At 52.3% G+C, this 25,241-nt stretch overlaps 1 protein-coding gene across 3 annotated transcripts in view; it reads right to left on the bottom strand.

The window, feature by feature from the left end:
- Positions 1-25,241, bottom strand: part of GFRA2 (GDNF family receptor alpha 2) — a gene marked incomplete at its 5' end in the record, with an annotated part of 95,572 nt that overhangs the window by 9,727 nt on the left and 60,604 nt on the right. For all 3 annotated transcript variants that reach the window (XM_082842214.1, XM_082842213.1, XM_082842212.1), the window contains 3 exons: positions 2,041-2,213; positions 4,082-4,222; positions 4,929-5,038. In XM_082842214.1, the coding sequence (XP_082698340.1) occupies positions 2,041-2,213; positions 4,082-4,222; positions 4,929-5,038 (424 nt within the window). The remainder of the gene's footprint in view (positions 1-2,040; positions 2,214-4,081; positions 4,223-4,928; positions 5,039-25,241) is intronic.

Below are 25,241 nucleotides of genomic sequence, written 5' to 3' on the forward strand. Positions count from 1 at the left end.
GCACAGCCCTGACCTGCCGAGCTGCCCGCCACTCTAGCATGAAATTGAACTGGCAACCGTCTGTGGAGTGGCCCCCGAGCCCCGCCAGCAGCCGCTGAAGCGTGTTGAGTGTAATTAGAAGCCACCCAGGGGTGACACGGGCACCTCAGCCCAAATCAGGAGGGGCGGCCTAATGGAGCGGAGCGGGGCATGGAGGAGCCCACGCTGGGCCTGATCTGAAGGCACTTGGAGGTCAGCTGTTACAGCCCACCGGGAAGGGAAGGGGCAGTGGGCTTCCCAACCAGGACGGGCACCAGTAAGGGGTGCCCGGAGCAACCTGGATACCTCTGCCAGGCCCCATCCCTGCTCGGGTCTCATGCCAGCACTCTGAAAGCCCACTGCTCTTCATCTCTGGCTGTACTGAGGTTATATTGACCATCAAAAATTGTATCTATTTGCGAATTCTCTGGTGGTCCCGTGGTTAGGACTCTGCGCTTCCACTGCAGTTGCCCGGTTCGATCCCTGGTTGGGGAATTAAGATCCCTCAAGCCGAGCGGCATGGCCAGAAAAAAAAAAAAAAAGTATATTTTTAAGGTGCACAATCCAATATATATAAATATTGTAAATACTCACCACGAGTCAATCAACACATCCATCCCTTCACACTTCTACCATCTTCTTTTTTTGCTTTTTTTTTTTTTTTTGCACTGAGAACACTTAAGGTCTATACAAATTTCAAGTACACAGTACAACACTGTCAACTACAGTCACATCACTGTAACCAGTTCTCCAGGACTTACTCATCTTGCAAGACTGAAACTTCGTAGTGAGTGCTCACTGGTGATCCCACGAGCCGCCCCACTCAGACTGGCATCTTCATTGCCACACGCAGCCGGGCCTGTTCCCCCAGTCCCCAAACCTATGCTCACGTTGTGCTCTCACTGGCTGGACTCCAGACCCCACCTCTCCTTAGCAATTCCAGCCCCAATTCCTGCCTGAAACATCCCCTTATCCCCACCACCACAACCTCACTGTTTCCCCCCTCCTCTGTTTTCCCTGATATTCTGCACAAGGTCTTCTTTTAAACTCTTTGTTCTATAGTATGAGTGTGTATATGAGTATATATGAGTGTGTGTGAGAGAGAGTGTGTATGAGTGTGTGGGGGGGGGCACGTTCTGATTAGAACCAACATCCTAAGCAAAGAATCTACTGTAGCAAATGGTGTGACAGCATGAGGATAGCTCAGCAGAGAGAAAGGCTGAGTGGGGAGCCCTGTGGTGTGTCTCCACAATGCCACCCACGTGGTCTCCTCTTGTGGCACTGACCGCAGCCCACATCTGGTGCTTGTTGAACTGTCTGACCCTCGACAAGACCACAAGGACCACAAAACACAGGACTGCATCAGCCTCATTCACCAGTGTCTCCCTAGCATCTCACATAAGACGTCCAGCACAATGCATGCATGACACACATTGGATGGATGCATGGATAGATGCATGGATGGACGGATGGACAAACGAATGAAAATCACAGGTTTTGGAATCAGATGTAGGTTTGAAATCTTATTCCACCACTAACCAGCTGTGTGACCTTGGGTGTGTCGCCTAACACCCCTGGGCTAGTTTCCTGCGTGTACAACAAGAATCCCGACAGGTCATGGTGTGAGAATCAATGAAATAGGTAGAGTCTACTAGCGCAGTACCCAGTAATTAGTACCCAGTAAATAGGTAGAGTCTACCAGCGCAGTACCCAGTAATTAGTAGATGCTTAATAAATGGTAACCATTCCATTTCTCCGGCACCCCTGTGGTATCTAGTACAATCCTGTGACAGAACAGGTGTCTGATACTTGCAAGGTGGTAGTTAGTGAATTAATCATGGAAAACTAGCCCCCATCAGCTCTTCCTGCCTCTTGGGTCGTGATCCAAAGGGAGGAACTTGCACGCCCCGTCCCTGGTCCCCAGGCTGTAATATCCCACCTCGCCTCTGGCATCAGGTGCTTCTCTAAGCCCTCAGACTGCCCCGGCTCCGTTTCCCCAGCGGCAGAGCTGCATCCCCTCACCTGGACAGATGTGCAGGTAGTGATGACGCTGGTCCCCAGGCTGGTGCTATCACTGAGGTCATCTGGCAAAGAAGGCGTTTTCTCTACCCGAGGGGCCTGCGTGGCCTGGAATGAGGGGTTTTTAGGGGATAGGTTCACATCTGTGCCATTGCCAAAGGCCTGGATGGCGTTCCCTGTGGGGAAAGAGAGCAGGAGACACAGAGAAATCAGGGGCCCCTCCATCACTCTGCCCCTTGCCATCCCAAACTTGACCTTCCCTGTGATAGCCCAGAGCTGGGGGCAGGGTGGAACTCGTCCAAACTAACTTGGCGGAAGCTCCCTTTCAGATAGCTACCAAGGTCTCATATTGAGAGAAGAAAAGAGCAGGAAGGAAGTTGAAAAAGAGAAACCGGAATAAAGGAAATGTACCAGATGCGGAATGAAGAGGAAAACAGGAGGAGAAGTGGGATGTGGGGAGCCGGGAGGCGAGGGGCAGGCTGTGCCCAGGGCGCAAGCCCACCTTCTCTGCAGCATTCAGTATTGCGGACCACCACGCTCACGTGGCCCCCGACGTAGTCCCCCTCCCCAGGTGGCCTCATCCACCCCCCACTCAGTCAGTTACACTAATCCACTCAGGACCAACTAATGGGACCTCTTGGACAAAACTGCGTCCCCAGGCCAAGAGCCTACATGGAGCTCCACCTCCAAGTCCCAGGTGCACTTCAAGTTCATCATGTCACCCCTGAACTAAGCACCACTCCCTCCACCACAACATTGCCTCCCGCTGCGTTTCCAGTCCTGACGGTGACAGCTTTCTCCACCCAAGTCACCCAAGTCAGAAACCTGGGTTACTCAGGACACTTCCCTAACCACCCGCTTGCCATCAACCAAGGCCACCTCCCCACTCCACCCCCCGCCGCTGCTCTGGATCAGTGGGTGCTGTCCTCCCCGAGAGCACCTACAACAACCTCTAGCGGACTCTGTGCTGGGTCACCTGTGCGAACTACATCCCTACCCCCACCCCCTCCACACCAGAACCAGAGAGTGAGCCTTCCGAAATCAGATCTGACCATGGTACCACCTGCTGACACCCCTTCAGTGAGCTTCACGCCCCCTCTGCCACCTGCAGGACCCTAAGATCCAAACGCCTTCAGATCTGCAAGGGCCCTCACCAGGAGGACTCCCTCCACCTGTCCAGGTGACCCTGGGCATCCTCATGCAGTGCGGCAAGGCTAAGTGGTCTGCAGTTCCTGAAACCCACCTCTGCCCAGAGCGGACGAGCAGGCCCTCCCTGCCCCTTCAGCTGACCGGTGGCCAGTGATTCCCAAGTGGGTCTGAGATGCCTTCAGGGTACCCCTCCTCCAGGCTGACTTGGGCAGTCCCACCCTGGGCTTCTGCAGACCCCTCTGCAGACCTCCACCCTAGACCCACCGTACTGTGATGACTGTGACCCCCTGACAGTGCACCTCCTTCAGAGGGTGAGCTGCTCAATGACAAACACTGTGACTTCCATCTCTAAGCCCCCCGTGCTGTCAGAAAGGCAGGATGGACAGATGGACGGAAGGAAGAAAAGAGGGCAGGAAAGAGGGATGAGATCTCCAGGTGGGTGTGGATAGCGAGGGTGTCAGACTAGAAAGACCAGGCAGGCAGAGCTTGTGGCTGACCTTTCCTTCTCTCTAGCCTTCGGATTAGGAGTTTGATGACACTCCAATTCCAAGGGGAAATCGATCCTTAAAGGGAAAAGTGACAGATGCTAAGACCTCACCCCAGGGCTGTGTCTGAAGGAACCTGGCTGAGACTGTCAGGATCACAGACCAGAAACCTTCGGCCTTGACTCGACATAGGTGGAGGGCCTCCAGTGGCCTCCAGACAGCTCCGGGGTGAATCTCCAAGAGCACAAAACCCATGGTCTCCGCAGGCAACCCCCCTGCTGGAGAAGCCCTGCAGGCGTCACTGGCCACCGCAAGGGTAAGGAGGGAATGGCCAGGCAGAGCTCCAGGGCCCCCTGGGATAGGCGGGGTGGGGGGTGGCTGCTGGCTGCGGAGGACGTGGCAGGACTCACGGAGGCACGGGTTCTCGGTGAAGTCCCTCAGGAACTTCTCACACTCCTCCTCCATGTTTCCGCTCCCACGACAACTGCACCAGGGGGACACCACAATGCCAGTGGGGCTGGAGTCCACGTAGTTGGGTGTTATATCGAACCCTAGGCAGGGAGAAAGGGAGGCAAAGGAGAGAGGAACAGTAAGGCTTCCCCTAGGGCCCCCAGACCCCAGGCCCATCAGAGAAGAGGCTTCGGACACCACCTTCCCTCCCATCCACCTGCCCCTCAACACACATATATCCCAGCTCACATTCCAAACCACGGGGGTCAGCAGGGGGGCATGGCATAAAGGACAGACCAGGGCGGCAGAGGGGATACCCAGGAGCCCCCCGACCCTGCACTCGAGAGCACGGGCCCTTGCTTTCTCTTTCACCAACAAGCAGAGCATGTGTCCTCCAGTCAGGGAGGCTAAGGCTCTCTCTTGGGTTTGGATCCCAGTGCCAATGTTGACCAGCAGGGTGAACCTGCACAAGTTACTTAGCTTCCCCAAGCCTCAGTTTTCCCGTCTGTAAAATGGAGCCCCACCCCCTGCCTAGTAAGGGCTGCCGTGAGACTTAAACAAGACAGTCCATGTAAATTGCTTAGCACAGCGTCTGGAATGTTGCACAATGAATGTTACCCTTTCTTCTTATTTGGGAAGCTCCTAAGGCCCCAGGGGCCTCCTCCCCCACGATAAACCTCCGGCTCCCATCACAGCAGAGAGGGGCCAGCTCAGGCTGTCCACCCGCCGGCCCTGAGCTGGGCCTCGGTCCCTAACTGAGCCTGGGGCAGCCAGGAGCCACTGAGAGCCCGGGTGGGGGCAGCTTACCGATCATGCCCGCGTAGGAGCCCAGACACGCCTGGTAATTGTCGGTGGGGCAGCCGGTGAGCGTCCGGTAGGAGGCACGACAGTTGGCGTGGAAGTCCGCCAACCGGGACCTGGGGTCAAGAGAAGACCCATCGGACAGCAAGTTAGTCTGGCGGCCCTCCCGCTTCCCCGGCGGCAGAGCGGCTTCTCCACAGCCTCCCAGGGTGGGAAGAAGCCAGGAAAACAGAGAGGAGGAAGACGGAGGGAAAGAGCTTGGAGGGCTTTAGGCTAGGAGCTCCTTGAGGACAGGACTTCCTGGAGACCCAGGCACCCAGGTTAGGCAAGGCCTGCTCTTAATGGGTCTCTCCATCGGAGGAACACAGAGGGAACCCGGGTGGGTTTGCTGAGAATGCCTGGGACCCAGGCAGGAAGGCCAGGCCCTGCTTCCTGCTCAACCCACTCCTGGTGACCTTTCCCAAGTCCTCCAACACAGCACCACTGCCACTCACAGAATGAGTACAATAATCCCTGTCCAGCCACTTCATAGAATCCGTCTGGGGGTCAAAGGGGACAGCCCCCAGGGAGGTTAAAGAAAGAGTCCCCCTAGGACGAGACATCCCCTGGGCATTCCTGACCCATCTCTTCTGCATCAAATCAGAGCAAAGCTCAGCCTGATAATTCCAATTTTAAATATGTAAATTGAGTAAATAATTTACACCTGTGATCTTAAATAAAAATCTTACTAGTTTATAGACAGTCTAAAAAAAAAAAATCAGAGCAAAGCCTCCCCTGCCATCCCTCCACCAGCTTCCCCATCCTGCAAGTCAGAATCAGCCTTTTCTTCCCCTGGTGATGTAACCTGTCATCACCCGTTCCTCTCTGTCAGTGCAGATAAAGCTGCTTTGGAACCACCTGCACACAGCTCTGTGCTCCCCACTCGACCATGAGCTGCCTGAAGGGCGCTGCTGTCTGACCCGGTCTGTCTCCAGCCCCCAGTACCTGGATGCAAGGTCACAGAGAGCCCAGGGCACCCAAGTCCAACCTGCATAGCAATTCCCGTTCCTTCTTCTTCCTGCCCTAGCACCCTGGCCCCAGGCTGTTACCATCCATCAGCCCAGGCCACCGCCCACCTCCCCACCCACCGGGGTTTCCTATAGGCGAGTGCCCTTTGCCACAAGGTCCTCGCCATCATATTCCGAGTGTCTTACAGCAGCTGCATGCAGCAAGTACCAAGGTCTTGTTCACTGGTGTTTTCCCAGCGATGGGCACAAAGTAGGACCTCGACAATACGGGCTCGGTGAGAACTACTACAGTAGCCACAGGAAGGACCAGAACCCAGGCCATCTGCCTCCCTGCCCAATCTCTGTCCATACCGTGAGGTACCTCACAAAGCCATCCCACAGGTCACCCCGAATTCAGCTCCCCTGCTTCTCCACTGGAACTCTGTCCATATCAGGAAGGAGCAGATAGAGAAAAAGACAAGAAGTTGAGAGAGACCAGGACAGCCTAAGAGGAACGCTCTCAACACAGAGGCGGCTCCTCGGGTCCCACCTGGTTTCCCTGGAGGCCCCACAGTCCCGGGAGAGGGGGTTTAGGAGAACGAGGAAGCTCTCCAGAGTGATTTGACCCCAAAGAGACCTTGAGTGTCCCTGGATCCCTGCAGCCCGCAGAGGCAGCTAGGTGCTGGAGATGGAAGGTGAGCTCCCAGCTGAGAGCTGGGGGCGAGGTCTCACTTCAGCTCCGCCGCATTCTTGCTGCGAGACCTCAGATGAGCCCTTGCTTCTTGGAGACTCATTTGCCTTATTTATGCAATGAATAAAAGTATTTTCACAGTCAGGGAAGATGAAAAAGTTCTGGAGACGGATGGTGGTAATGGCTGTGCAACAATGGGAGTGCACTTAACGTCACTAAGCTGTACGTTTAAATATGGTGGAAATGGTCAATTTTATGTTGTGTGTAATTGACCACGATCAAAACGTGACTTAAGAAGAGGTCCTTTCACATCCACCTTTTATCACGTAATCCTCACAGAAATTTTGCCAAGATCTGCCAAGCAGTTGTTATCACCATCCTCCTTCACAGAGGAGGAAGTTGAGCCTAAGAGAAGCTGAATAACTTGCCCAAGACCCCAGAGCTTCCGAGCAGCGGAGCCAAGACTCCAGCCCAGAACCCCAACAATAAGGGCCACCCCTTCCGGCAGGTCCTCCACCCACATCCTGCTCCTCTATAAAAGTAACTCGTCCTCCATAAGAAAAGAGAAGGAAAGCTGCAGTGTCTCCGCCCTCCTTCCTGCCCGTAAATCATACCCTCTATTGCCTCACCACCCAGTCCCCAAAACAGGGAAAAGCAGCGTTTCCAACCAAGCCCCCAGCCCCTGCAGAATGACACTTGGGGGCTTCCCTGGTGGCGCAGTGTTTGAGAGTCCGCCTGCCAATGCAGGAGACGTGGGTTCGTGCCCCGGTCTGGGAAGATCCCGCATGCCGCGGAGCGGCTGGGCACGTGAGCCATGGCCGCTGAGCCTGCGCGTCCGGAGCCTGTGCTCTGCAACGGGAGAGGCCACAGCAGTGAGAGGCCCGCGTACCACAAAAAAAAAAAAAAAAGGCAAGAATGACATTTGGTCTTGAATGGCCAGACCGGAGTCTGTCCTGCTCCATGAACTAGCAAATGAATGAAGGTCAATGAGAGATGGTCTCTGCCCACACCCCGGACCTCCAGAGACCTGTCAGGGGGCCAGGAGGGGACACAGACTTAATAGGTAAAGGAGATTGGGAGGCCAACAGACCAAAATCTCTCAGCAGCTATCGTGGGTTGAATTGTGTCACCCAAAGAGCTAGGTCCTCATCCTTGGTACCCGTGAACGTGACCTTACTCAGAAATAAGCTCTTTGCAGATGTAACCAAGGTGAGGTCACGGTGGATTAGGGTGGGCCCCCAACCCAGTGTCTGGTGTCCTTATAAGAAGAAGAGAAGAGACACAGACCCAGAGTGAGAATGCATGTGAAGATCAAGGAAGCATTGGAGTGAGGCGCCTACAGGTCCAGAAATGCCAGAGATTGCCGGCAACACCAGAAGCTAAGAGGAAGGCATGGAACAGGTTCTCCCTTCAAGCCTTCACAGGGAGCACAGACCTGCCAACACCTTGATTTTGGACTTCTGGCCTCCAGAATTGTGAAAAAATCAGTGCCACCCAGTTGTGGCACTCTGCTACAGCAGCTAGGGAAATGAATACAGCACCTTCAAAGATTTCACTGTTTTGGCCAAATGTCTGCCTCCAGAAGGAGCCAAGGGGCTGTGGTCAGGCCCTGCAGTGAGGAGGACCACAGGGGTCAGCGTGAAGCCACATCCAAGCTCCTGCAGGGTGTGGGGCTGCAAGATTACAAGCAGAGCTGCTAGGTACCATCTCCTCCCTACCAAAGAGATGTTCTAATAGGATCTCTCAGCCAAAATACAGGAGTCCATTCTAATGTCATTTGATCACACAGAGAGCCCAAGCCCCTCCTACCAGCTACCCAATGCTCACTGTCAGTCCAGCCCGTGAAGCCCTTTCTGCCCCTCCAGCCACATGGACTTCATCCACCTCTGTATTCCAGCTACACATATAGTCTGGACCAGTCAATTTCATACTTAATTGCATACAGACTTACTGATATTGCCCTGTTCGCTCTCTCCAACTGAAACACACATTCCCAAAGTGGCAGACTCTACTGATTTCTTCACCCATATCCTCCAAACCCCTTTGGGCAAGTGGTAGATATCCATTCATCTTTTCTCCAAATACGTATTGAGGCCCTGCCATGTGGCTGACAGACTAAGAATGGGAATGGCACGCATGTCAGTGCAATGTCAGGAAGGTAATTCCAGCTGATGGGGTCAGGGCTCCACAGAGGTCAATGCCGGCTCACCATCCCGGAGGAGCATGCCACCTGCTGCAGCAGACCTGAGAGCCCAGCTCCATCCTCCCGGAAGCTCACCTCCCTTCTGCAAGGCTGGTTCTCCAATCACTGATGTTAAGAACCTCAAGGATCTTGCTGTCCTCACCATCCATGAGGCTTCTTAAAATATCACTGGGTCCCAGGCTGGAGACGGAGGGAACGAGTGAAAATGGGAGTATGATGCCCTCAGAGAGAGACAAGGTCATCCAGAGAGAATGGGTGGGTAAAGGAAGTAAGCCAGGACACGGAAAGTGAAAGAGTTCCAACACCAGGTGCAGTGGGCCAGTGAGACCCCCTCAGTGAGGAGGGGAGGGCAGACCCAGCTGCTGGGAGAGAAGGGAGCAGCTGTCACACAACCACATTCAGTCTACCGCTCGCCTGCTGTGTGACCTTGTGCAGGCCTGGTGTGTCTCTGTGCTCAGTGTCCCCAGTTATCAAATGGGGTGGGCTGTGCCTGCCTATCTCCCTCACGGGATACGTGGGAGAGCTGGGGCACAGAGAGGAGACACTGTCCTTATCTTTCTTCTCTACCCAGATGTCTCATCCCCAGCACCGTGCCTGCCACAGACAAACGGGGAGTAGCTTTTCCTGTGTCTGATGTAGAAGAAAAATACCTGTTCACCCCTCCGAGGCGGGTCTGGACCCCACACAAGGCAATGTGGGCCTGTTGGGGAGAGACAGCTCCCCCTCTCTCCCCGCCAGGCTCCAGAGTCACCCTGCTGGACCGAGGTGAACAATGGCCTCCCTGCCCCGCGTCACTCTCCATGCCACGCTGAGGACACAGGAGGAGCAGCACAGGTCCCTTTGCCAGACCTTGGGTGACCCATGGGGAAAGGCCACCTCGCTCCTGGGAGGCCACAGCCTACTTCCTTTACAGCAGCCCTGTGGCTCTCTTCAGAGCACAGGGAGGGGAGGGAGAGGAGCTAAGGGGAAGGGTGGAGGGAAGGGAAGCGGCCAGGCCTTCTGTTGCTCCATTTCTCTGTCCTCAGCATCCAGGCAGCCTTGGCAAGCCAGAGTGACAAATGGGGCCGTTTAGGAGGACGCCGTGTCCAAGCCTCCAGGAGGCCTTTGATTTCTCAGGTTCCCTCTGTCCCTTAAGTCACACCAAAGCCCATAGCAGCCGGCTCCCTCCACCGGCATGCGAGACCAGCGGGGCCAACTTCCTTCAAGCCCATGACACTCTCAACTCCAACCATGAGTGAATCAGTCCAGTCCTGGTAGGTACAGTCTCCAAGGCAAATGTTATCCTTTTCATAATGCGCGGTGAGGCAGCTGGGGATCTCGGGCCAGATGCCACTCGTCCCTGCTGACGCCATGAGGTCCCCAGTCTCTTGGACTCTGTTCTCACTTCCAGGAACAGCCTTTTCCTAGACCAGCCTCATCACTTCTCAGATTTCTGCCTTGAAGAGCCCCCATAGGAGTGATGGCATAAAAGAAAGCATGAGAGACAGACAGACAGACAAAGAGAAAAAACAGAGAGCCAGCAAGAGAGCCAACAATGAACACGAGTCAAGTCCATCTCAGCAAGATGGAGTAAAGACTGCCAGATGAGCTCAGGACAGCAGGTGGGTCTGTCCAAAACACACAAACCCTCTGTGGGCTTGTTTCCTCAGCAGCTGTAGCCTATTCAATCACAGGAAAGTGGCAAGAGAGGCAGAGAGAGACATCTGACCCCCAGTTTCATTAAACAGTCACCAGATTAAATACAGGATGTCCATTTAATTTGAATTTCAGATAAACAATGAATATTTTTTTTTAGTATAAGTACATCCCATGCAGTATCTGGGATATACTTACACCAAACAGTTTTTCAATGTTTGTCTGGAATTCAAGTTTAACTGGGTAGCCTGTATTTTTATTAGATCTGGCAACCCTATTTGATGGACAGGTGTGTTCCTGAAAGGAAAAAAGAGGCAAAGCTGGAAGTGCCAAGGTCAACCCACATAAGCAGAATCATCCAGAACTGGGGGGCGGGGGTGGTGGTGATGGGAGAGGGTGGACTTCCTATAGCTCAGTGGTTCTTAAAGTGTGGTCCGCAGACCCACAGCATCAGTGTAAAACTGGGAACTTCTTAGAAATGCAAATTTTCCAGATCCCACCCCAGATATAACAGATCTTAAATCTAGGGGCAGAGCCCAGCAATCTTCATTTTAACCAGCCCTCCAGGTGATTCTGATGCAGGCAAAAGTTGGGGGATGAAGCAAATCTGCACAGGCTTCAGAGCTGGGATTGTGGGAACCCTCCAGACTCCACTCCCTGGTCTCAGCTTTAAATATACCTACGATATAGCCCAGCCCATGGAAGAAAGTAGTGCTTCAGGCTGTAGCCCAAGAAGGTTCACAGTTACAAGACTATGCATGTTTGTACACACACGCACACACACACACACACACACACACACACATTCCTATCCCCATACAAACAGTTACACTTGGGTACACATCTCTTGCTTCTTTTCTTTGGCCTTAGCCAAGAAAGTACAGGTACCTGTTATCAACAAATCCCTCCCTTGGTGCAGACTGTAAACACCTTCCCAAGCACAAAGACTCTTCTCAAATCTGTCTGGCCTAGAATAATACTACAGTAAATTGCTCCCCCGAAGCCCAAAACGTTCCAATGCTGGCCAATACGTGGCTTTAGGGTCTGAAGCTCTTGGCCAAGTTCCCATTTATCAGGTTATACCTGTTATGCTGCTGCCACAGAAACCCATGGGTTTCTACTGGTTTAGAATCGGAGGAGGAGTAAAGGAAGCTAATATTTACTGAGGATACACCATGTGCCAGTCGTGGTTATTGCATTTAACTTTCTGAAAAATCCCACAAAGTAGTCATATTTCACAGAGAGGACACGGCAGCTCCAAGAGGTAGGTCGCACGGTCACACACCCTACAGCCAGCAAAGCAGGACCAGGCATCTGTCAGTGAGGACAGGGTCTTTCTCTGGCTCTGCTGCCATGACCCGCCCCCACTAACAATGCTTCCAGACGGCTGCCACCAGCACTGCTGCATGCTGATGAACAGGGCACTTGAATATCTTATGGAGGAGAAAAAGGGTTCCCAAGAAATGCAAATTACTCATGGTGGTCTTCAGAGACAATTTAGGGGAACACAGAGGAAATGGCTTTCATAGACCCAAGAGCCTCTGGAATGGCTTTCCGAGGTCCTCTCCGGTGGTGCAGGGCACGGTTAAGTAGGCTCAATGTTACGTGACACTGAGAAAGGGGAAAATGGATTTCCCCCACGTGCCTGTTTTCTGACGCCTCCAGGGCTCACCGTGGACAGCCTGAGCCCCCGTCATTTCCTGCCTGTTCCCGAGGACTATCGCCACTTGTCTCATGAAATCAAGAATCCACTTGGCTTCCTTCCCTCCTGTTTATTCTTTAAGTGTACATGGATACTTATTCTTTCTGCCTAGAAGAGCAGCTCCCCTTAGGGGGTGGGTTGTGGACTTCCTCCTCCGGCCAGGTAGTTCTTACAGGCTGTCAACAGTGGCACTCCACTGTCCGGGGCCACAGGTGGACACGTGACCCAGGCTTGGCCCACCACGCAGCTCTCTTCCTGGCCACACTGACTAGTCTAGGTATAAGGAAGTAACACTAGCCAGGCCAAGCAGAGCCCTGCCCAGAGACTTTCCTAATGGAGCAAAGAAGAACATTCTTTTCTTTCTGGTTATAAGACACTATGGATGTGAGCCCAGATAAATTGGGACCATAGATCTAGCCTCTTGGTCACAGTAAGGATAAGCATGCAGCCAACCTGCAGAGAGAAACAGAAACTAGAGACAAGGAGAGACAGAGGGAGACCTATTTGTATGAGTCCTGGAATACACTCCTGCCCTTTCTAGATTTTACTGGAAGCCAACAGATTCCTTTTTAATTTTTCTTAAGGTAGTTGGGTCTCTGTCACTTAAAACAGAAAAATTCTGGGGAATTCCCTGGCGGTCCAGTGGTTAGAACTCCGCACTTCCAATGCAGGGGGCCCAGGTTCTATCCCTGATCAGGGAACTGAGATCCTGCAAGCCACACAGCACGGCCAAAAAGGAAAAAGAAAAAAAGAAAAATTCTTCACTACTGCTTAGCTTTGCTCTCTGATTTTATCTGATCTTCTTTGTCCAAGTTCAAAGCAAATAAAAAAGGCACACACTGAAAGGGACACACACCAAAAACCAAACCCACAAAGGGCCTATCTAATCCACGTGAAAGAGGCAGGATCACAGGAACACTTCAGTGGGAGTAACTTGGAAAACAGACGACGGTACAATTCATGAAGGAAGACAGACCTGACCTTGGATTCTTCCTAGAGAAGAATGGTTCAGATGAGTAAGCCACAGAAAGCCACATCGCTATTGAAAATGACAAGGACGTAGAGGATACTAACATGTGAAAATTTAAACATGAAATCATGTTAAGGGATAAAATGCAGGAGACAATATACTTTATGCACCCTGGTTACGAACAGGGGAACATGGTGAGTGTGTGAACTGACACGATCCAGAATTAAATTTCAAAAGATGCTAATAGAATGCACTGTTTATTATGTGCTCTTTTAATAAAGCTGCTTTAAGATGGTAATTATTTCCTTACATTTAATGGAATGAGGCCCCAGGAATCCTGCGTTTTTATAAACAATGATTTCTCAAAGCCTTTGGCTAGAGAAAATGTTATTGGTTCCAGAAGCATCAGCAAATGGGACTGACCCTAGATCCCAAAAGAAAGAGGCTGAGAGAGCAAAGCTACCCATCTCAGAGCACTGGCCCCTCACTCCAGGGCAGCTCCGAGTCCTAGGAGCTTGCAGGTGAGAGAACTTGATGCCACGCTGGCCAATGCAGGTCAGAACCCTTCTGGACCTGACCAAGAGCTCAGGGCAGGCTACTGTAAGGAGAAATGTTTGCTCCCTTTCCCCAGGAGGTCCTGAACTCTGAGAGAACCCCACCCCTCTACAGAAGGAGGCCCACCCGTGAGGTCCAGTTTCTGACATCTTGTCATCCTGGTTGGGTCTGAAAGTTGGCTCAGTTCTGTGGCCTGGACAAGGTCATTAAACCTCTCCAGGTTTCCTCATCTGCAAAACAGAGGTTATAATAGTACTTACCTCCTCGTACAGTGGGGACGAGGATTGTATGAGCAAATGGGTGATGCTGCCCCCTCAACACCTGCTACACTGTTATCGAGATTAGGGGACTGCTGAGCATGGGACACTGTGTAGAAGGCATGAGCTCTCCCTTCAGGCCAAAGGAGTATAATATCTGTGATCTATTAACAAGCATCTCCTGCCTTTACCCCGAGTCACACAAAGTACTTCCACTAACACCACCACACTTTACCCTGACAACAATTCTCTGAAGTTGGCATGATTACCCCTGTTTTACAGGTAAGGAAATAGAGGCATAGAGAGGTTAATTAACTCACTTAATATCACAGCAGCAAGGCACAAGACTTAGCTTCAAATCTTAGCTCCAAAGCCAGTAGGTCTTCCCCGCCACCACACTGCCCCCACCCTTACCCAGCCCTCTCTTTTCTCAACCCACTGCTCCCTCCCCTTCTCCCAGCATGTGACAGCCGCAGAAGGAGAAAGGCTTATTCCTCTTCTAGTGTCATCTGTGGGAATCAGTGAGGTGCTACTTTCCTCCTTGGCCCCCACCTTTTCCATCCAGTCTGGAGCTCACCCAGCATCCCCTCTCTCCTCCCGGTGAGCCATGAGGGCATCCAGAAGTAATGACCTGGAGATGACTGTGGTTGGAGCCACTGGACCCCAGGTGACCAGAAGATATCAATTAGACCCAGGCCACCATCAAAAGACTGGCATGCCAACCAGAGTGGCCAACAGAAGCCTGCTTTAGGAGAGGATTGGGAGGGTCTGGTTGGGAAAGAAGCCAACCCGAGCCCACATGGACCTCCCACCCAGGTCCCAGAGATGGGAGCCAAGGCCACATCCTTCTTCTAGACATCACCATTGGATATAGCCTTTCATGTTCTCTGAAAACACAGGCAGATGGGCAGATGCCCTTTTCCACAATTTCCCCCCAATCCCTTCACCTAAGTTCCAAACCTATTATTACCTGGTAAGAGGAGAAAAGAATTAAACGTATGCATCATTTGATTTTAATTGAAGGACTGTTCTATTTCATTGAACTGCTAAGTAAGCTGAACAAGAGATTGTGTTTACATAAGCAAACCCAGAGTCACTATAGACTTGCTGTCACGTTAAGTCAATACTTATGAAGGCTCTCTATTTAATTATTCAGTGAGGATTGACTTATTATTGTGTTAAGAGTGTAGTTAGCCTTGAGCTAGGTAGCCATCCAGCTGAAAGATTTCTTTCAACTTTCTCCAAATGCTGATATGGTTCCTGCTGGTGGTATGAGGTTAGTTTCTTCTCTCTCTCCCTCCCCACTGCCACCCTCCCTTCTGCTCCAGAGCAAAAGGCTCCAGGTCCACCTCCTTTAAGTCCTTTAAGTCAGGGGTAGCAGGTGATCCTGTGGTGGCCAGGGAGCAGGCAAGATCCCCATGGCCAGTGGTCGGCCTCTCACGTGATCTTCCTAACCCCAGGGATTAGTCCTAAGATTCTGACACTTGAAGTCTCATGAGCTAAGTTCAAGCACTTTCAACCTTTATTCTTCCCATTCCAGAAGCTGAAGACCTCCCACTCAAAGACCCAGATCACTCCCCCCCTTTGCAATTCCCCTCTCTCCCACCTCCACAGAGTGTTTCTCAACCTTCACAATCCATCCGAACCCTATGATTCCACGGCATGTTGTTACAGAGATTCAGATAGGCTCTGACATCAAATCATATTTCGTAAAACATAACATACAGAGGAACAACCAGCCTAAACTACAGACCAGCACGAGGGGCACAGTGACTAAAAGCAAAACCCCAGGCCTCAAACAACCTGGGTTTGAGCCCCAGTTCTGCAAATCACAAAGGGGACAAGCTTGGGCAAGTTACCCCACTGTGAGAATCCTCAACCAGAAAAAAGGTCTAGTCATTTCTGGGAAGTGTCACCGAGATTCCCGTACAGCACCTAGAAGTGTGCCCAGCACGCTGGCCTCAGCTTTTTGAGGGACTTATTCTGACTCTGGTGACTATGGCCCCACTAATGCCCCCAAAGGAGGACTTCCTGGGTTTCAGGAGCCCGTCATTTGCCACGCTGACCCTCACCCATAATCGGGACCGTGATGACCTCTCCATCTCATTTCTCCCCCTCCTCCTCTCTCTCGCCCAAACCCTCGTAGCAACAGCAAATGGCACGAGTTCCCCAACCGTGATGCTCCACAGAGTCTTACCCCACAGGCTCCTCCCACCAGGATTGCCTTCCCCCAACCACACGCTCCTTATCTCCTCTTCCAGTTCACCCTTACAAACCCAGTTCAGGAGGTGTCGGCGCTTCCAGAAAACTTTCTGAGTCTGAACGTGTTTCACAAACACCAGTTATTATGTTTTCCCCACCAATCATAGCATAATTTATATTTTTTGTATCTGTTTCTCCCATTAAAGTATCAATTCTTTCAGAACAGAAATGACTTTATTCATGTTGGAATCCTCAGTGCCCAGAGTAGTGCCTGACACTGAATACAGAGCCTTTTGGATGGAAGGGGGAAGGGAGGGAGGGAAGAAAGAAGGATGGATGGATGGATGGATGAGTGGATGGATGGATGGATGGATAGATAAGTGGATGGATGGATGGATGGATGAATGAATGGATGGATGGATAACTGGATGGATGGATGAGTGGATGGATGAGTGGATGGATGGATGAGTGGATGGATGAGTGGATGGATGGATGGGGACTATATCTGGAGGCACAGAAGATTTTCCGCTAAGCAGGAAAAGAGTCAAGAACTCTCCAAGCACCTCCCCTTGAAAAATAAAATTACAAGCAGATTTCCAGGTGGCAGCAGGGCAAAATGCATCAGGGTCACATTAACTTTGGCACTAAGATAGGTCAGCCCCCCAAAATGCCCTTGGGTGGGTCTGTCTCCCTCCCCTCCTCAGACACTGCCTGGTGGTTGTTAGGAACTTGGAAAAGTATCTTTGCTATCTCTGATACCAGCCATTTGCTAAAGGAGGCCCCAGTGGCCTGCAAGAATTAACACACATGCTTAAGCACCACTCTTAACATGAACAAGTGCCTTGGGGACCCACAGAGGAAAATCCAATGGGTCCCTGTGGAGAAAGGCTGGGTAAACTGTCCATTCTCAAACAAGCAGAAGGGCAAAAGGAATCAGTGTCAGGGTGGAGTATTTGGATCAAAACACCCGTTGCTTATAAGCCATAAACCCTGGAAACATCACGGTAACTCTTAGTGCCTAAATGGCTCTGACACCTACACAGAAGAGTGTGGAAATGAAACCACATATGCAAAAGTAAACAGTAAAAGTAAACAGTAAAAAGTAAAAAGTAAACAGTAAACAGAAACCACATATGCAAACAGTAAACAGTAAAAAGTAAACAGTAAACCACATATGCAAAAGTAAACCACATATGCAAAAGTAAACATGTTTATTCTTTTTCTCCCTAGGAATGATGAAAAGAGAATAAATGCAGGGGACCAGAGCAAGGACAGGAGGCTGGTGTGGCAGGGAGGGAGAGAAGCCTGCATACCGCAGCCTGGCCCAGCAGGACGCAGGAAGGACCGGGAGTCCGGGTCTGCTCTCACAGAGGACTGGGAGAACACACACTCCCTCGGGGCCACAGAGGCTGCAGGGGACCTTGGGCCCTCAGCCTGGCCCCCCGGCGTCCCTCAGCCTGGCCCCCCAGCCTTGTAAAGCCCACTGCATAGATAAATATTTTTGCATTCAGGCAAATATCTGGGCAGCTATGCCACCACTAGGAGTATTTCTCATTATATAGACTAATGAGAACGTTATGCTTCCTGGGAGCTATTTATCAAGGCAATATCCATTATAAATGACATTTTTCCTCAACTAACAAAGGATATGAGGCTGGGGAAGCTGGTTAAAAGGAAATGTTTAGCTGATTCCAGAAACCATTCAGAAATTAATGACCCACCCCCTTGCTGGCCGGTGCTCCCCCCTGTGCTCTGCCTTCCACTTGGACCCCTGCCCCTGGCCCCCACCGGAGCCAGCAGGTTGGGGAAGGGGAGTGACGCTGGCTCCAAGGAATATCCTGCCTTAGGAGGAGAGCCGAGTCTTAAGCAGCAGCATCACTGAAGCATATAAGACCAGATTATTTGTGGTCCCAACTTGCTGATGCAAGATGAAAAATACAGCAAACTACAGCTGCTGAACTCAGCTTTTTTCCTTTTTCTTCTTTCTCCTTCGCTGAGGTTAGTGTTTTACGAAAAAGGCTTTAAAAATAAAATCTATAAACTGAGGGACTCCAACCTGTCAGCTTAAGGTCAAGCACACAGAACACAGCCTCCAGAGAGGAAAGAACTGAATCCAGGCCGTCTGTCTCACCTGCAAGCAGGATGCTCACTCACATGTGTCCCCACAGGCACGCCCATGCAAAGGCCCTGCCACCCTGACGGATGCAGCACACGCAAGGCCACACACACCTCCAGGCAGGAAGTCCGCATCCCTCCCAATCACAGGCCCGTCCCCTAAGCCCTGATTCTTGGGCAGGTCCTTCCTGCTCCTACCCTCCAATTCCACAACAGGTGACAACTCCAGGATGACATCAGAGGGCTGGGAGCCATGCCCCTCCCGTGTGGGTGGTACTTGCACCAACGCTGATTACAGGGAGCTGCGGTCCTGCAATGGGTCCAGTGCCTCCCGTGAGGAGTGGGCTGGATGGAAATCAGAGGGGACACGGCAAACCACTCAGGGAGAGTAAGTGGTCTCAAGGTCCCAATGGATTTGTCACCAGCTCTCTGAAAACTTCTACTGTAAATCAATGAAACGTCAGAAACTTGGAGCTTATGAGATTTGAACCGGAGTTTGGCTTCATCCAAGAAGACAAAGTGTGAAGGAAGACTGTTCCATGTGGCAGAAGAAAGATGGTGACTTCTACGTGAAGACGTAACACCAGGCAAGGAGTGAGAAGAATCTTAAGTGCTCATCAAGTGTTTGAATGCATTTATCTCAGAATAAACAGTTCCTCACTGCTTCTACTGAATCTCTCACGCATACCCTAAAGGGCTCCGCTAAGGCCGAGGTTCAAGAGATAGGAGACAGGGCTTCCCTGGTGGTGCAGTGGTTGAGAGTCTGCCTGCCGATGTAGGGGACACGGGTTCGTGCCCTGGTCCGGGAAGATCCCACATGCCGCGGAGCGGCTGCGCCCGTGAGCCATGGCTGCTGAGCCTGCGCATCCGGAGCCTGTGCTCCGCAACGGGAGAGGCCACAACAGTGAGAGGCCCGCGTACCGGAAAAAAAAAAAAAAAAAGATAGGAGACAGAACACAGGAGTACAAGGTACAAAGGGAAGAAAAGCCTGTAAGTGGAAATCGAGACGCAGGGAGGAGCAGACCCAGGAAGAGAGGAAAAGCCATCATGGCAACAGTGCAACAGAGAGGGAAGTGGACCCAGCAATGGGAAAGGATGAATGAGTAGGTTCTTGAGGCAGAAACAAGAGTAGCATTTGTTCTGGATGCAATGAGCCGAAGCCTTTCCAGGACACCTGGGCAGCCCTGGGCAAAAAGATTCCCCTGAGGGGCCTGCTATAGACTGAATGTTTGGTCTCCACAAAATGTATATATTGAAACACAATCCCCAATATGATGGTTTTAGGAGGTGGGGCCTTTGGGAGGTGATTAGGTCATGATGGAAGAGCCCTCATGAATAGGATTAGTGCCCTTATAAAAGAGATCCAGAGAGCTTGCCCCTTCCACTTTTGTTGTTATACCCCCTAGTATATGGTATTTCTGTTATAGCAGCTCAAATGGGCTAAGACAGGGTTCATCACCAAGCCCTCATTCTCTCCAATGAGTACAAGGGGCAGGGCTCCCCAGGAGAATTCTGAAGTGAAGGTAGGCTCCCCCCAACTGCTCACTCTGTCCTCTTCCCAGTCGGCTGGAAAGTGGGCTGGCCATAACACCATTGGACATCCAGCACTTCCTGTAAAACACACTCCAGTTCCTGCATCCTGCTCCTGTGGTAGGCATCTGGGGTCAAGGTAGGAGGCAACATCTCCGTGTGACAGCCAAGGTGGTTCCCCACGGCAGCTGGCAGACGGCAGGGGTGACTCGACAGGTATGGCCCCAGTGCAGGGAGTCAAACAGGGCAGGAGAAATGAATGCTGATGGGCACAGTGGGTAGAAAGCTGCAAACCACAGACCTACCAGGACACACAGGGGCCATGTGCCATCAGGGTCTGCTCAAAGAAAGCCACCAGAGGACACCCCAAGAGGCACAGAGCCTGAAGACAGCAGTCAACCAGGCTGATGATGTCTGAGCCCAGGCCCCAGGGAGCGGTCCTCCAGCTTCCGGCACAGGAAGGTAATGTGTCCCAGCAAGACAGCCTGACAGTGTCCCCCCATAGACAGTCTTCCATGGGGGCCTGGCATTTTGCGGTGGTCCTTCTCGTTGCCCCTTGGCCTACTAGACGTGTACTGGATGTCCTTACAGGCAACGTGAATTTCATCTGGGTATTGCTGGTGGTGATGGTGTTCAAAGGAAAGAGTAGAACCTACCATTGCACTGAAATGGGGTACAGTGGGTTTTAATATACGGAAATGAATGTGGCAAGAGGAAAGTAGACCAGTTGTATAGCTGATAGGAAGGCCATCCCTTGAATACCCAGCTGCACTCCTCTGCAGCAGTAGGTCTGCAAATACTAGGTAGATAGACAGGCTGTTGGAAGGCCTTAAGCAGAACCCTTCCAAACCAGGAGGCAAACTGGGAATGGCAATTAGAGATCAGGTGGCTGGTGATCTGCAGGGAAAGGATCTGTAATGGGTGATGAATGACATTTTAATTAAGGTATCCAGGACCCCAAGACAATGGTAAGTCCATGTGCATAGAACTGAACAGAAATGAAAAAAAAAAAACTATGTTCCAGTGGACATTCAGAAGTTGTCAGAGGACGCCCCTGACCCACCCTCTAGGCTCAGATCCAAGTAGCACACATAATGGCATCACACGGAGTGTCACTCCTGGCGGAAGTCTCTGTGGGACACACTCAATGTGTTGACCAGGCTACAATGGCCCACTGCAAAGGAGCCACAGCCCAGGTGCAATCTCTGGACACCAGCCTTCCAGGCTAGGACTTTCTCCCACTCACCCTCATACAGCTGACCTTCTCAAAACCCATCACTTTTGACCCCTCCGGCTCTAAAAGGAAGCAGAGGGAGGCAGCAACAGCCATGAGAGAACACAGGATGCCACCCAAGCTTCCACATTCAGAGCAGAGCCAGCCAGCTCGGAGAAGTTGGGGAGTCAACGATTAATATCAGTTAGTTCATCCCAAAGGAGGTTTCTGAGTTTTCTCCCAAAACTGAGACCTCAGAGCTGAGTCACTCCAATCCAGCTCCTGACAAAGAACAAGATCTGCAGCCTCGCTCCCACCACCAGGAAACAGGCTGCTGCCACCAGCAACGACACACTCAAGAGGCCGAGAGGCTCCAAGGCAGGCGGCCAGGTAGAAACTTTCACGGAATTCCAATGCCCAGCCCGGGGACAGCCACGAGGATGCTGAGCCAGCCCAGACACTCGGGATCTGAAATCTGCACCATGGAAACCTGGGTTTTTTAATGCAGTTTATGTTTCCTGTATTTTTATGCAGTTTATGTTTGCTATAATTATTTCTATTTCAGTCCTGTCTTTGCAATTACTGAGACCTACCAAACTAATAATAATAATAGCTAACAATTTTGAGCATTTGCTGTGTGTCCGCTAAGCACCTCTAAAAGCATTAACGTGTTTAATCCTCACAAAATCCCCCACCAGACAGAGGAGGAAACCGAGGCTTGGAGAAATGACTGTGGCATGCCTGGGAAGTGCTGCGGCTGGGACTTGAACACTGGCCTGTCTGGGGTGCAAGCCCAAGGCTGCCAGTCCTCTCAGAGCAGCAGAGGGGCCTGGGCCACTGCTCCCATGTGGGAGGGACATCGCCCTCTGGGGTTGGGTACAACGGTGGCAGCAGAATGTAAGAAAGAGGCCCCAAGGTACGGCCACAGCCACCAGGGCAGAGCCAGTGCTGCCTGACCTTAAACACGCTCTGCCATTTTTTCCTTCTCCCTCAAGAGTCACTGGGCTTTGTTACCACGAGGAACGCTCGCCCCTTACAGGCCTACAGCACACCTGCTTTTCTTTTTTTTCTTTTTTTTTAATTTTTATTTCTGGCTGCATTGGGTCCTCGTTGCTGCGTGCGGGCTTTCTCTAGTTGCGGCGAGCGGGGGCTACTCTTCGTTGCTGTGCATGGGCTTCTCATTGTGGTGGCTTCTCTTGTTGTGGACCACGGGTTCTAGGCACGTGGGCTCAGTAGTTGCGGCACCTGGGCTCAGTAGTTGTGGCTTGCAGGCTCTAGAGCGCAGGCTCAGTAGTCGTGGCGCACAGGCTTAGTTGCTCCACGGCATGTGGGATCTTCCCAGACCAGGGATCGAACCCATGTCCCCTGCATTGGCAGGCGGATTCTTAACCACTGCACCACCAGGGAAGTCCCACACCTGCTTTTCTTGATCTCTGCCCTCAAAACCGTGTCTTTCCCCAGCTCCTCTCTCTGCCTAGGAAACCATAGAACCCCTCACTAACGCCAGAACAGACCCCAGCCCATCCTCTCCCAACCACGTGCCCTGGAACCCAACATCTTACGCCCTCTCCCCTTCCTCAGAAAGCCCCCTCCCCTTAGCATTTTCCCACCTTTCCAAGCAGCACCTGCCCATTTGAGGTCCCTCCTACCCGCCTCTCATGGGAAATCAACTGTCATGAACTTTGCCAGGGCCCACCAGCCTTGGGGGTCACAGCCTTTCTCTAGCTAGGGACGCCCCTGGAGAAGTGTGGGAGACCCTGCCTCGGTGTGTTCATGTCCCATGTCCCCCACGGCAAGTCACCGCAAATCGAGGGGCTTAAAATAAGAGAAATGAATCCTCTCTCAGTTCTGGAAGCTAGAAGCCTGAGATCAAGGTGTCAGCAGGGGCGTGCTCGCTCTGAAGGCAGCAGGAACGAAGCCTTCCTTGCCTCTTCCCACTGCTGGTGGCTCCAGGCAACCCTCAGCATTTTTTGGCCTGAAGCTGCGTCGCTCCAGTCTCTCTGCCTCCGTCTTCCTCCCTAGATGTCTAGGCCTGCTCTCTCCTTCTTATGAGGACACCAGTCATCGCATCTAGGGCCCACTCTAATCCAGCATGGCCTCATCTTAACTAATTACATCTGCCAAGACCCTATTCAAATAAGGCCACATTCTGGGGTTCCAGGTGGACCTTCTGGAATTTGGGAAGGGAGGCTATTTAACCCACTTGCACTCATCAATCCCCTTCCCCTTACAGCTGGCACTTGACCTTGCCGCCCCCGACCCCAGCTTGGTTCAGATGCAGGCTGAGACCCTCTGTGTCTGGCCTGAACAGCCACTCCTCCAGGACCAGGCTTTTGCTCTCCAGGGTCTCAATCTCTGCACGGGAGAGAGACAGGGCCTCCCCTGCCCATGCTGGGGGCCTCCTCTGGGTAGGTCCTGGGAGAGAGGATTGGGGCCGCTCCAGCACAGTCCCTAGGACCGGCACCGGCAGCCATGACGCCCTGGGGGAGCGACTCCCACTGTGCTCTCCCCCTGGCAAGGACAGCTGTGGGGCCTGGGCCTCACTTCCTCTGGTTCCCAGACTCCAAGCCTGCGTCCCCCAGGGCCAGGCATGCCCCAGCGTGGGAGAGGGAGAGGCCGTGCGGGGTGCTGCATTCAGCAGCCAGACCCGTGCAGGGGCGCTCCCCACCCTTGTCTGGCCACAAGCATCAGCCTCCACGCTGGGCCGAACCCCGTCTTCAAGGCTCAGGCCCACCCCTGCCTTCCATTCCCACCACAGTGGTCTCTCTGCGCTGGCCTCCCACTTCCAGCGACTGTGTGGGTTCACGGCAAATACTTTGATTGTTTTCCAAAGGATAAACAGACAGGGGTCATTTTAATAGTAAAAACACGCCAGCTGGATATTAAAGCAAAAGTGTTTAGATGCTCCACGCAAGCCAATGGCAGATGAATCTGGGCCACTCTCCGGCCCAGGCACACTCCTTCCACCATCAGGAGAATTCTAGAGAACACGGAGAAGCAGAAGACACCAGCAAATAAGCTCCTCCTCACAGGTGAACCTAAAACATGGATTCGTTTGTCAGGCCGCACATCCAGGACCTTCTCTGCAGGCCCCTGTACCAAGCCAGCTCCAGGCATGGGCCCCAGCAGCGGACCTGGCGCCCGGGTGCCTGCAGGTGTCAGTTCTCAACTTTCACAGTGAAGAAAATCACCCAGGGAGCTTTGGAAATTGGATTCCTAGGGCCCCAAACCCAGGAAGCTGCCTCAATAGGTTTTAGGGAGGACCTGGGAATCAGCATTTTAATAAGGGCCGCCATTGATGGAGATGGGGGCCCACGGGCCACATCTGGAGACACTGCAGAATAACTGTGAAAACACAGCCCCTGGAGCCAGCCCTGCTTCAGGTTCCATCCTACAAGCTGTACAGTCTTGGGCAAGTCACTTAAAATCTGTGGCCCTCAGTGCTCTTATCTGAGCATAGAGAAATAATAGGAGGCTTGTATAGAGCACTTGAGGCTGCATGTGACAATTCCTCACAGTGACAGGTACCTAACACACAGGCACGCCATCAGTGCCACCTGCCTTGCAAGGCCACAGCCTTCTGGGCAAGCCTCGTCTCCCTAGGGAATGGCATTCCCAGCATCAGCTACAAGGGGAAGGGAAAGGTCCCCTCCAGCAGCCTTGCCCTCTGGGATCTGGACAACAAGGAGTCAGGCCTGTGCCCAGGGAAGCAGATGCCAAATGGTGCCTACCACGTGGGCAGCCCAAGACCAGAGTACGATGGGGATGGGGGTGGGTAGCCACAGTCGGAAAAACAGATAACCTGGGCTCCGGGTACCCTCCGTGCCTACCTCCCTTTGGCTCCCTTTATTTAAGTGTCATTAACAGCTGATCCCGGCTGTGTGTGAGGTTTTAGAAAGCGGAGAGGCATCTCCACTGGAGCCTGAGTGTTAAAGGGGAGCAGGGCTGCCCCCACCCCTTCACACTCGGGAAGTGGCAGTGGTCATCCCTGAGAGAGCCCCAAGGGAAGGGGCCCCAGGAGAGGACAGTGGAGCCCAGGAGATTTCCCCCTTTTCCTGTGGAGAGCCTGGGTTTCGTTATTATTAAAGCAGACGGCAATTTCTTTACAGCAGTAGCACCTACAGTGCAGAGACACTTTGAGGGAATGTGCTGATAAAATCCATGGACCACCCCTAGAACATCCCTCTCCCATAGGGACACACACTTTCATTCACTCAAGCACCCTCCTCTGAGTACACACTCATCCCCCAAAGAACACAC

Source organism: Leucopleurus acutus (assembly GCF_964270905.1).
Source record: "Leucopleurus acutus genome assembly, chromosome: 7".
Taxonomy (NCBI): Eukaryota; Metazoa; Chordata; class Mammalia; order Artiodactyla; family Delphinidae; genus Leucopleurus; species Leucopleurus acutus.